At 39.3% G+C, this 12,938-nt stretch overlaps 1 protein-coding gene across 2 annotated transcripts; it reads left to right on the top strand.

Moving 5' to 3' along the window:
- The first annotated feature begins 75 nt into the window (after nucleotides 1-75).
- Nucleotides 76-10,600, top strand: LOC147306176 (voltage-gated purine nucleotide uniporter SLC17A9-like). Of its 2 annotated transcripts, XM_086277342.1 has the most exons (14): nucleotides 76-310; nucleotides 407-566; nucleotides 1,475-1,672; nucleotides 1,801-1,940; nucleotides 4,755-4,854; nucleotides 4,943-5,067; nucleotides 6,484-6,580; nucleotides 6,704-6,800; nucleotides 6,894-6,981; nucleotides 7,083-7,117; nucleotides 7,546-7,661; nucleotides 8,933-8,988; nucleotides 9,075-9,104; nucleotides 9,199-10,600. In XM_086277342.1, the coding sequence occupies exons 2-14, from the start codon at nucleotides 442-444 to the stop codon at nucleotides 9,366-9,368; spliced, it is 1,377 nt and encodes a 458-aa protein (XP_086133468.1). In that variant the 5' UTR covers nucleotides 76-310; nucleotides 407-441; the 3' UTR covers nucleotides 9,369-10,600. The 2 variants fall into 2 exon arrangements, with proteins under 2 accessions (XP_086133468.1, XP_086133469.1); XM_086277343.1 differs by lacking the exon at nucleotides 7,083-7,117 and having other exon boundaries at nucleotides 76-566.
- The last annotated feature ends 2,338 nt before the right edge of the window (nucleotides 10,601-12,938 follow it).

Genomic DNA, 12,938 nt, shown 5'->3' with positions numbered 1-12,938 from the left:
TCACATCCCTTTTATTATTCCACATTTCTAAGCTCAGATTTGCAATTATTAAAATAAACTTTTGTGAACCATAAACTGGTTGTTTTGCCATTTTCTGAGTTTAGAGTGTACATGTATGTAAATTATAAAAAGATGCAATAATTAAAGTTAATTTAATCAGATAAAAGTTCATTGAAGATTTTAAATTACCTGGATTTTGATTTAAAATTCATATCGAAATTCATCTGCCCTTTATAGGGGAAACATGCAAATGTTGTATCCACTAAAACCACCAGAGACCTCTGCTGTCTGCACTGCAAATCACAACCAGGTGCATTTGAGTTTTCTTCAAACAAGTTTGACCTGTTAGGCTCATCTGCCTGAGGCTATGAGGTTCAGCTAAATGACGCTTCTTTATTGCGGAAAGGCTGCAGAGATAACAGATACGGCAGCGTTCTCTGAATGGCTGACAAACACACATCAGGAGCCGACAAGAAGGACTCTAATGGTTCTTTATTGGATCCTAAGATTTGTGAGCCTGATGAATGTAAAGAAGAGGAGTCGGGAGACCGAAACCTATGGCCAAGGTGAGACGGCAAAAGATTTGACTAAGAAAACAGCTAATGACTAGATTGTAGTCTGTCAGGGTATTACTGAGAGCTCACTTGAAACATGTACTCATTTGATACACTAAATGGCTGTCTTAACTCACAATGCCTTTTTTTGTTTGTTTTTTATAAGAACAATGGCAACTGGATACTAAGTGACAAAAGAAATTATATGTGTACTGTAACTATTCACTAGAAATGTAAAGACCGATATGATACACAGTAGTAGTGAAAACAAAGGTACTGGTAGTTCTTTATCTTTTTTAGGTATGTTATTTAGTTTGGTGTGTTTTTACATGTTCATCTGGCTTTGTCCAGGCTCAAATGTCTCAGCAACTCCCAGATGAACTGAGATTACATTTTGCTAAAGACATCAGCTTAATTTTATCACCGACAAGTGAAATTTTTCACTTAGAAGTGGAGTTTCTCAGCATCTACCAACTAGATGTAGCACCAACAAATTGACATCAGTGTTTTTAAATATATTATTTAAACTTCTTGATTATTGCACAGACTGCTGTGAAGCCCTGTATAAAGAATTATGCTGCACCTGAGATGTAATGACTTTTGTCTTTGCTTTACTTGCAAAAATATTGAGATGTCCATGAGCCTCTGGAGTGTTTTGTGTTTAGTACTAATTAACAAATATTAGCACGTTAAAGCACTAAACCAACATTATCACACCAGCACGTCAAACACCATCTCTGTGAGGATATTTACTTGCCAGTATGAGCATTTGCATTTGTCCAAGTGCAGGTGCACACAGTGGCTATAGACTCTTTGTTTAGTGCTGCTGACATCACTAGACTGGTTTTCGCTCACCCAGTTCGCTGGAAGCAGTTTACTGCAAAATCTGACTATATAAGCAAGAGCTGTTTGCCTTACAGATCCCTGGCTCGAAAATGGATCGTGATGCTGTTTATGGGCACCTGCTTCCTCTATTGTGCGCGGATGGCCATGCCTGTCTGCGCCGTCTCAATGGCTGCTACGTTTCATTGGAGTAAAATTGATTCCGGGGTGGTTTTGGGTGGATTCTTCTGGGGTTACTGTCTCACACAGATCCTGGGAGGACACGCGAGTGACAGGTAAGGATGTGATGCGTTAAAGCACACATGACTTCGCTTAATGAGCAAATAACCTTCCAGGTCTGTTTACTGTGAAGTTAGATTTTGAGTTTCAGGATGTTGCTCTGTGAATGATTGTTGTTTATTAGAGTGGGAGGAGAGCGTGTCCTGTTCTTCTCTGCATCATCATGGGCTCTGATCACAGCTGGCACTCCTCTGCTGGCCCATCTTGGCTCTCACACCCTGGCTCTCATGACTGTGGCCAGGTTTCTCATGGGAATATCACAAGGTTAGTATTCTACCAGTGATTATGTTCTAGTAAGAATGTACAATTCATTTATACAGATCAAAATCCCAAAGCACTTTACATTAAAACACAAAAAATATACATAACGGTGCAAAGCAATACAATATAAAACAACACATTTATTAAAAACTTGTCTGTGCAAAAATGTCAATTCCAAAAACTGGCAGGTAATAAACCCGTGACGGGGGCCAAAGTGTGAAAAACGGTGTGGATCATTACTGTCACCGGATGAAACCTCGGTGAGACATTGTCCCACCCCACCATCCTGTGAGCTGTTGGGGTCACCAAGGTGCGAGTGGAAGAAACAATCTCAAGCATGGATTGTGGGTAGCCAAAACATAGTTGCCCCTGGTGATGATAATGACCCATGCCTTTTTTTCACGCACTGGCTCGTGTAAATCACATGATCAATAGTGGGTTAATGACCCAACCCTCAGGACCACCTCCAAAGGGGTCGGCCCCTACCAGGGATTTATTAAAGAAGCCTCTTTGGTGACAGAAGAAGTCCAGTTTGTCTTTTTCACACAGGCAACTGAATTAAACTAAACTAAAAAAGTGTAAATTTGCATGTGTACAGAGAAAAAATCGAGCCAGGGTTAAGAGTTTTACGCTGCTTTGCAGATAGTTAGGCTGAAAAGTCAGTGTCTTGATCTGTCTCCCCTTCTGTGGTGCACTGAAGAGTTGGACAGCCCAGCAGACAAAAGACTTCCTCGATCTCAAAGTAGTACAAGACAGCCACAGGAGTCTCTTACTGAGCAAGCTCATGACAGACAGCTGTCTATTTAGTTCTTTTTTTCAACCACTGATGCAAGGGCTTAAGCTGCATGCCATAACTGCAGAGCCCATTGTCCTAACCAGTCTTTCCTAGTCCCTCTTAATGCTTTCCAGCAAATCACTGCATTGAAGAGAACACTCACTGGAGATTACTGCAGTCCAAGCTTGTTGCCCATCTTCAGTCTCATGCTGAACATTGAATAAGACAAAAACACTCTGATGCCTGTTCAGTAAATACAAAGTAGTGAGAGAGACTGGAAACAGTCAGTTGGTGGACGGTGGATCTGATAACCCATAGCTGGTGATGTTATCATAACTTTGTAATCAATGGTAGTCCTGGGCCATCATGGGAAATGACCAATCATGTTACTGTGATGTCAAAAGTTTCCAACAAAAAAGAAGAAAAGCTTTCAGAAATGGGCACACTGCTACAGGTCACCTGGTTGAGCAGGCTACCTATGAGTCAAAAGTTAGTCATGCATCGTCGAGCTGAGTGTTTTTACCATCTTGGTGTTATGAACCCAAACTTGGTGAGCGAGCTGTGGCTCTAACAATAAAAGAGAAGACGTCGCATGTTAGAGTTCAGTGAGCATGCTCTGCAGAATCTTTTTTGACCATAATTAGCAAAACAGACCCAATCTTTTATCCTGTTTTGCCTAAATCCAGTGATCAAACCCATTAAGCAATCAAGAAAGTGTTTACCGAGGTCACAGCTTAATTCCACATTTATACTTCTGGTTTCCTCTGACACACAGAACTCAGTCCCATGGGTTAAAGCTCTTTGTGGTGGACAAAAGGATAAAACAATCGTATCTTTAAATATTATATTATAAAATGAGCCACACTTTAGTCTTGTTTTTCCAAGCTGCAACTATGAAATCACAACTCTGTGACTGGTCTGTTGAGATGAGCAGCATAAATAGTGTGATGAAAACAACTCCAAGTAGCGAAAAGCTGCAGCAATTAAGTTGTTTTATCCAGTTTGTTAGCTGCTCAAAACCAAAGTATAAAAATGGGAATTTGTGGTTTGTTTGTTCTCTTGACTGAGAGCAGTTGCTAGGCAACAAGCATAAATGTTAGGAAGTGAGTGTTCCCAGTCAGAAGTGCGAGCAGGCAGATTTTCAAACAGAATTTTTGACTTGTTGCTGGTTTCACTTTCAAAAAGTACAAAACATATCCAGCTGAGTGTTGTGCCATTTTAATGCCATTAACCTTCAAGTGTAGCCATGCCAACATACTGGTTTTGTCAGGCAGAGTAAAATCACACAAGTTCAACATGGTGTTTTTTCTTTTGCTTGCTTTGTTTTGTTTTTAGTAATTGCGTGGCTATGACCCGTTACAATGACAGATGCATGTTGAGCTTGCTCTAGTTTAAGGAAGCTGGTTCCTGGTACAGATTTCATGCTACCACTCGGGGAATGTGATTCATAATGTTTAGCATAAGTTTTCCAAAAGTAAGCGCAGCCATATCTGACCACAAGCTGAACTAGTCCTTCAAATAAAACCTTCAGTTCTCCAGGTTTATTAAACATATTGTAGATGGGGTAGCTCAGGCTCACAAGTTCCTCCCCCGAGTTCTGCAGGGTTCTGCAGGTGTCTTTTTTTGGCTAGCATACATGTATAATAGATCTGAAACGACAGCAGTCCTTTTTCTGACTGTAAATGTAGTGAACTTTTGTGTGCACAACTGTGGGTGCAACTTCACCAGCTTCCAGTCCAAGAGGAAGAGGACAAAGTCTGGAGAGGTTAATACTCCCACACTTACACTACTTTATTGTTTGACTGACATGTTTTGGCTTGTGGCCCTCACCACTATAACACCAGAGTTTTTCTTCATTTCCTGTATGTTGATATGTGCCGCATGCTATCAACACTAATCCTGGATATAAAGGATCCTGACCACCCTATGCCAAACACCAGAATTCACCTCAGAGGGGAAACGCCCAGTGGTCATGTGCTTTTAATGTTGTAGCTGATTGGTGAATACTCTGTGAATTTAAAGTGTCTTGTAATTTCTCACAGGTGTTTTTTTCCCATCTTTGGCCAGCCTGTGCTCACAGCGTGTTGTGGAAGGGGAGAGAGGGTTTTTAATGAGCACATTGCAAAGCGGTACACATCTTGGGTATGTTTTACACACATAACAGCTGACATATGAATATACATTTATCTCTGATGGCATGCTTTTGTCTTGATCTCTGTTTCTCTTTCAGAACATTGTTAGCTGGTGGGTTGGGGACCCTGATGCTCGACCGCTATGGCTGGGAAAGCATGTTCTACAGTATCGGTTTCCTGTCCGGACTCTGGGCTCTCATTGTTTGGCAGTGTTTACTAAAAGGTACAGCAGTGAATCATGTATTCTTAAATAACAAAGAGGCTTAATATACTGTTTTTCTTTGACAGATAGTTCAAATTTTTTCATTTATTTATTTATAATTTTCAATCACTTTTTAAAGAAAACAAAAGCAGTTTTGGTGTCACAGTTCCATCCCAGATTTTATGTTGTACCTGGCTGGTTGAATGTATTCCCTGAAACGGCACTTGCCTCTGAAAGCTGCCCATCATCCACACAGAGTGGTTTGCTCCGGTTTCTTGGATGTACTTCAGGAAGTGTCTGAATCTCACCCTAGGTCTGTTAGCAAGTCTGTTCACTGAAAAACATTCCAATGAGTAATTACAAGTGGAAAATTAGAAAATAAAATCAAAGCTCATATTAAAAACAGAAGATTAGGAGTAGATTCAAAAACATCATGATAGGAATCAGTTGCCCAAATGCTAAAGTGGTGCATGGAGAAGCTGTTTGTGGCAGCTGCTCATTTCCTGAGTTCACTGGCATAAAAGTTTATGTATAAATTCATGTCTAATGACTTTAAGTGTAATGACTTTGGGACTTTTAATCTGGCGTCTCTATGATAGGGATCCTTTTTTTGGATTGACATATATTTGTCTCCTGGTGATCCCTAGGAGATTTTTTTTAATCTAGAAGTTCCACAAACTGTCTGATTTGATATGTTTGATTTGATGGGCCTTTATGTTTATATGCACTTATGCAGATCAATGATACATCCCTGCAAGTTCCTTTATAAATGTAACCTTGTTTTTAAAGAGCTCGAGCTACTTTTCTTCAGTTCTTGTGTTTAAAAATACTTTAAAATCTTCCAAAATTACTGAAAGCTACAAACAGAATTTGAAGAAACGCCTGCTATGTCTTTGTCCCAAACATTTAAATATTGTGTTGAAGAGAGATATTAGGTGCAGTTGCACGTGAGGCCCCTCTGTGTCGGGTTTGCATGAACTCGCTGTGCCTGTGCTTCCTCTAACAGTCGACATTAATGTTAGGTTAACAGCTGAATCTAATTTGGCTGTAGCTGTGAAAGAAACCATGAATAGTTTTACGCCCCTCTGTGACAGTCCTGTAATAGACACACTACACTGCATTCATTCTTCTATTTATTATGGTGCGGAAGGTGATTGGCTGTAAGATTCCAGCCATTTCCTTAATAACACTGCTTCTTTTTGTCATAAAAATTTGCCTGATGAAGGTCTAGTAGTGAAACACTGAAAATAAATATTTCTGCAAGTTAGCCAGTTTATGGAAATCAGTCTTCAGCACTTGTTATGAAACACAGGTGCTGAAGACCGATGTGTTTTAAAGCGTTTTTGCTAGTTTTATTTACTGATATATTTATATCTCTATCAATCTCAAATGTAATGGAAGATGGTAGTTTAAGCTCATGCTCAGTGTATGTTTTAGGTGAACTTACCCCAAAGGTGATGGAAACAAAGAAGAACTCAGAGTGGAGTCTGTCAAGAATACCCTGGCTGAGCCTTTTTAAGAAGCCGCCTGTCTGGTACAGCTTATAAAGTCTTTTATTTTTTCATAATTACCACCTCATATTTGTGTGAGTCTCCCAGCCTCACCGCATCTCTCTCCTCTGCTCTCTCTCTGGTCGCTATCTTCTTCTCTCTCTAAGGGCCATGGTGTTTGCTCACATGTGTATGTGCAGCACATCCTACACACTGTTATCATGGCTGCCAACATACTTCAAAGAATCATTTCCTCATGCCACGGTATTTCCACCATTACTGCTACTTAGCTAATAAGCATGGTGCACTGTTTCCTGGACCTACATGACAACCCTCTGAAGCTGTCTGTTCCTGCAGGGATGGGTCTATAATGTTGTTCCATGGCTAACTGCAATCCCATCAGCACTCGTTGGAGGATACGTTTCAGATTTCCTCATTAACCGAGGTATCAAAAAAAGGTCGCTCTTCTACTGTGATGTTTGTTATGTTGCAGTTAGAATATGTTTTATTAAAGATGTATGAAATGTTCTGGTTTGGTATCTGTAGGATATGGTGTAGCATCTGTGAGAAAGATAATGCAGGTAAGTGTGAGAGCGTAGCTGTTGTTTGAACTGATAAAAGCGTGTGTGCGGTGAGAGATTTGTCCTGACTAGTTACTGAAGTGTTCTTTGGGAATTTATGCAGTCTGTTTTAAACATGTATTTACAAGCCTGGCAGCTTTCATAGAACTGTTTATATGCCAGTGCTCTAGATTACTGCTGCATTATCTGCTCTGTAAGTGTAAACTTGTGTAAAAACTACAAAAAAAATTCAAACGCTTGTTCTTTATGTGCACAGTTTTATTATTCTGACCATCTTGAAGTACAGCTATGAACATGTGCATTGCATTAAGTATTGACATAATCAAACCATTAGAAATTTGCTCACCCGGCTGTCACTTTTGTTCATCTTTAGCCTGTGGACTGTGCCTTTAAATACTCACCTGTATGTCTCTCTGTCTGATCCTCAGTTTTTTGCCATGGGAGTATCAAGTATGTTTATTTTACCTCTCTCTGGAGTTGTCACATTTCCTGCAGCTGTGATTTACATTTGTGCTGCTGTGGGTCTCACCACCTTCACCAGCGGGTAAAAATGTCCGATTTATACTAAATACTCAGACCAGCTACTAATAGGTTTCTCAGGCACTTTTTACATTTGATGACCTCATTCTCACATCAGATCCTGGCTTTCTCACCATCCTCATTCTCCTTGACCTCAGTGCTGCTTTTGACGCTAGATGAGAATAGGTTATAATATGGTCAGTAGACTCTGTGTGGAAAATGACTCCTGTTAATCCAAACCATCAACCAGGACTTATGTGCTGTGTTGAGAAAGAAGTTACAATAATCATGCTTGGATTATTGTAACTTCTTATATGAATCTACGAGAGTATCAGAAGTAAACAAGTCACCATTACTGCAGTGGCTTCTTGCCAAAGAGTGGAGAGACATTTGTTAGAAAGGGTAAAAAATATTCAGAGAAAGTCATTTATTTTCAGTGCTAAAATTGGTTAAAAGATGAGTCATGACAACACTTTCTTCACACTCAACAGTTAACACAGCATATTTAATTGCCCTCAGTAGAAACACCTTTTAATACACAGCCCAAAGCCCATTACCAGCTTTAGACACTGAATCTTATGTGGGCCATGCTGTATATGCAGAGTGTCAGTAAAGAAAGAAAAAAAATAGATTTGTGGCTCTGTGAGTCAGCTGGGTTGTAGGTCTTCGGCAAATGGTCCTGAAAATTCAAAATGTATTTCTGTTTTCAGTAGCAAGGCACATTTGGTGCAACAGCGTGACAGTGACTCAAAATAAACTACAGTGCCCACATTTATTACCATGTGACTCAGAACAACACTGCATCTCGCTGGTGTCTTATTTAAAAATATTGGTGCTTGACAGCAAAGCTTTGTGACACACAAAAACCAGATAATGTACCAGGTTGTATTTGTTAGTTTTTATTGTTTAGTTTCATGTTGGGTTTTAGTGCTTAGAATGAATTTGTAAAAGTTATGTCAAGAGAAGTCAATGAAAAGCCATAGTTAACCTATCAAAACACAGTATTTCATTGAAATAACACAAAAGACTCAAGTAAACCCCCCACAAATCTAATTTGTTCAGTAAGTTCAACTATAGATGATTGCTTAAAAACAATACTTGTGAGATTAGTTTTTATTTTTTAACATTAGTTCCCTCTAAGCAACAGATGTGGTAAATCCTATCATACTGGATAAGAAGCAAAAACCAAAAAATCACAATAGTTTGTTTTTAAACAGTAGCTGATGTGTTTGCTCCTGCTGTAAATCTTTGTTAAAATTCCTTCAAATTCGTCTGCTTCTTATTTTTCTGTTTTAGTGGTGTTTCTGTGAATGTACAGGATCTGACACCATCGTGTGCAGGCGCCCTGTTTGGTGAGTTTCTGTGGTTTTTAGGTTCTTCAAGCTGGCCCAGTGTCTGGCTTTTTCAATGTCTAATAAAATTTTCTTTCCTGCTTCAGGTTTTATGAATATGATGGGCTCTTTTGTGGGTATGTAGCCAAAGTCTGACCTTTACTGTAGAAGTGTACATTGCTGAGCACAGGGGGTGATATCTGATGGCTGATATCTTTCTGTTTTGCACAGGGGTGGTGCTGGTGTCTTTATCAGGATACCTGATTGAAGTCACACAGTCATGGTCCGTGGTCTTTGCCCTCATCACTTTAGTAAATGCCACGGGTCTCGGTGTCTTCCTCATCTTTGGAGGTGCTCGCCGTGTGGACCTAGTGGAGTATTCCAGGATTATTGAGATATGACCCAGAGTAATTTATGATAATTACGTTTTTCAGAACATGTTAGTCTTTATTTATTTATTTATTTATTTATTTATTTATTGATGAATCAGGTAATACACAATACATCGCACAAAAATGTTTATCTGTATGTATGTTTGGCCATGTTTAAAGTTCTACTTTTGGATAGTTGCAGTGCAGCCTTTGAATGGTGAGCACATGTCCTTAGTTATCGTGCAGTTCCCCCCCCCCCCCATTTTGTGTGCATATGAGTCGAAAACTTTGTCTATTTGACAAAATAATTTTAGCCACTCTTACCAAATAATATATTATATTATATTATTAAGCAGCAGATTTAGTGTATTAGAAAGTAGAGCATCAAGAGGGTATAGAGGTCATAATTTGTCACAATAACCTGTCAGGTTATTTAAACTTTTCTGAGAGGCAGCTGGACTCCTGGGCTGCTTTCAGGGTTTAATAGAAAATGTAATATGTGATGGGAGACTTCGGCCAATCACAGATCTTTTCAGAACAGGTAACAAAAAAGTGTATATAAAAACAGGTAGAGTATGCATCAGGTGAAGGACTTTTACCTGGAAGATCAGGGTTCAGGATCAGGGTCTTGTCTAGTGGGAGGAGCTTATAGGAGGAGTTTCAGGTTATCTGTAATTCCTTTGTTTTGTTTTGTTTAAATGTTGCATACTTTAGTTTTAACCAGCACTGAAGACCTAATGTTAAACTTTAGCAGGATTAATAAAACAACTCTTTTATATGTATTTATAATGACATTATAAACATCTTTATTCAGGTGTTTTCAATGGTGCTGTAAAGTTTGGGTCGTAAAAGTGTTTTAAATGTTTATACTTGATCTGTGCAGTTGTTGATATTTAACATCTACAAAAAGGTGTTTTGTTTTGTGGGTGTTTTTCCTTTAGTTTCTATTTAAATTTGGTTTTATTTAAAACATAATAGTGGCTTTTTACTTTCACCATTGGTTTACAATATTAGGAATGTGTATTCAGCTGATTTTAATAATGTGTCATTTGGTTTGTAAAAATGTTGCAGTACTTTTTTGAAAGCATAGGCTTGTATATGGCTTGTATAGGAACTTTTAGTCTTGTAAAAAAAGTAACATAAAAACTACTTTTTTAATGTGTCAGGCTTAAATTGGGAAAAGTGCACTACAAAAGTCCACTTCTATCGTGAAGAAAAAAAATTATTTTTTTTGTTCCATAAATAAAAATATAAATTTAATAAATAAAGGGGCATACATGTCTTTTTATTTTATTCTTCCTGTTTAAAGGGAGTCTTTCCTTCTCACTGTTCCCAAGTGCTCATAGGGCGTCCTCTGATTGATATCGTAAGGGCCACAACACATTAAGGCAGCAGTTGTATTGGTCCTCCCGCTTTAAAGTCAGCTCTCTTCTGATTGGCTGTCCCACACAAACATGAGTTCAAAACAGCAGGTGTGTGGAACATGTTTTCACATCTTGTGTCTGAGATAATTGCTCTCTGTGACATCATAGAGAGCCAGTAGAACAAAACCTGTCTGAAACAGAGTGTTTTTGGTTCAGAAAGTTACCTTAACATTCAATAGCAAAGTAAATTTACCTTTTTATGCTTAAATTTGAGCGGGCACTCTGGACTTCTGGAGGTCAGGAATTAATAAAGCATAACATTCAAGAACTAAAGTTATTTTTAATTGTTCATGAATGCATGTAAATAACTGTAATTTGGCATCTTGATCATAACAGCTATGCACTTTATCATTTTCAGCTATAAATCAGCACTGTAAATCTGAAAATCCACGGATAACCACAATAAATATAACAATATAATATCATATAACTATTGTTTTTGTACCGACCATTGCAAAAATATAAAAATGATTTTGTTAATTACCAATACTGTTAATTTAAGGCAGCTCTGGCATAAACCTTACACTGGGTGGTGATCTAATACATTTAAGTACTGTATGTCAATAAAGAAGAAAGAAAATAAGGCAAAAGATCGTTGGTGACGCAAATATGAAAATCAATAATTCTTGTTGCTGATGAATGAGCTGCACATTATTCTGTTTCTTGTTTAGTGACGTATCTGTGAATGGATCTCACCCGGCGTGTTCAGGCGCCCTCTGCGGTGAGTTTATATATTTCAGCTTCATCGGAACTGGACCATTGTTGCGCTTTTTAATTTCTCTTCCATTTCAGGTTTCATAGATATGATGGACAGTTCTATCTGTCGGTCTGTATCCTGAAAGGGAATCAGACCCTTAAAAATGCACATTGTTGAGTCACTGATAGCCGTTGTTCCTCATGTGTTGCACAAATGCTGCGAAACGGCATATTTTATGTTTTCATTTTTGTAATTTATGCATTTTCGTTATTTATCACAGTCGTGATATTTTCCATTATTTGCATAATTAGAAATGTTGCATTTGTCTATAGGATGTGTGAATGGTTGTCCTCAAGGAGCAGCTTCTTCTGTGATTTTAATGCGGTTACAGCGAAGAAAATACAACTTTATAAACTATTAGATTGAATATATTTAGGGGATGAAGCTGTATAGAGGCTCCTGTGCGGTTAACTGACTCCCAGCGGGTCCGCTTTCAGCACCCTGGTCAGCGCATGCGGATCTTTTCCTGCCCACAGAAATGAAAACATTGCAGTACCGCTCGGCATCGGGTCCATATATTTTATTAACACGCTCTGTAGACGCTTTAATGGGGTCAAACACTTTGCGTCTCATAGCGGATCCACGTCATGACGTTACTGCTTCAGCTGTGAACACCGGGATATGAAAGACGCACGCAAATCAGGACGGGGGCGGTTTTTGCTGTAGAGAAATGTGAAATATCCAGAAAACCGAAAATATCTGTCAGATACTTAAACCTCGGAGTCCGGAGGGCTGACGCAGGTTTTTATTTCCTCTGACTCAAAGCCTGGCTGAGCATCACCAGTGGGCTTGCCCGCCCGCCTCGGACTGTGGACGGCATTGTCTGGCCTGCTTCACCTCCACACATCCATCACTGAGAATAAAACAGGACAGGTGCTGTGTCACGGAATGAAGACGCGCCGGGGACGATGGACTGATAATTCACGGTCGCGCAGGAGGGAAAGAAGACGAAGGCGCGCATTGTGTGATGTGTTTTAATTTATGTTGATGGTTGGTGTGAAATTCAGGTCATATTTTCAAGACATGTAAACGGCGATGCAGAGTGATGGCGCTCAGGCCTGTCGGGTTATTTGTGTGTTTTTTCTGTCTGTGACGGTCAGAAGCTCCAACTTTCCTCGATAAGGGAGCCAGGGTTGCCGCTCCTCGTGTTCACGGCGGACCTTGATTTATTAGCCATACAATTAAGGCACGCGGTGAATGCCAAGAGAGGAATCAAACTCTGCACCATCCCCGCATCATTCACGGAGACGGAGGGCTGCTGAGACAGGAGGGAGCGCATCTGCTGCTTCTCATCCCATCGCTTTTGATCAAAAATTAACCACGAGTAATAGAAAATCATTTAATCTCATTTTCTATCGGTTTAGAAGTATTTTTTTAAGAACCCGTAACCACAAAATACTCATATTCAGCCTGTCGCTG

This window comes from Aulonocara sp. 'chitande type north' Nkhata Bay, linkage group LG20, assembly GCF_057382095.1.
Source record: "Aulonocara sp. 'chitande type north' Nkhata Bay isolate Kocher_YH1m ecotype deep benthic linkage group LG20, A_spYH_male_GT1.1, whole genome shotgun sequence".
In the NCBI taxonomy this organism is placed as follows: domain Eukaryota; kingdom Metazoa; phylum Chordata; class Actinopteri; order Cichliformes; family Cichlidae; genus Aulonocara; species Aulonocara sp. 'chitande type north' Nkhata Bay.
Note: the sequence above shows the minus strand (reverse complement) of the source record. Positions and strands in the feature narration are given on the sequence as shown.

Excerpts from the sequence above, each read along its gene's own strand:
- LOC147306176 (XM_086277342.1), top strand. The coding sequence starts at position 442 with ATGGCTGACAAACACACATCAGGAGCCGACAAGAAGGACTCTAATGGT. Across the intron at positions 7,662-8,932 it reads CTCACCACCTTCACCAGCGG|TGGTGTTTCTGTGAATGTAC; the intron begins GTAAAAATGTCC and ends TTTCTGTTTTAG. Across the intron at positions 9,105-9,198 it reads TATGATGGGCTCTTTTGTGG|GGGTGGTGCTGGTGTCTTTA; the intron begins GTATGTAGCCAA and ends TGTTTTGCACAG.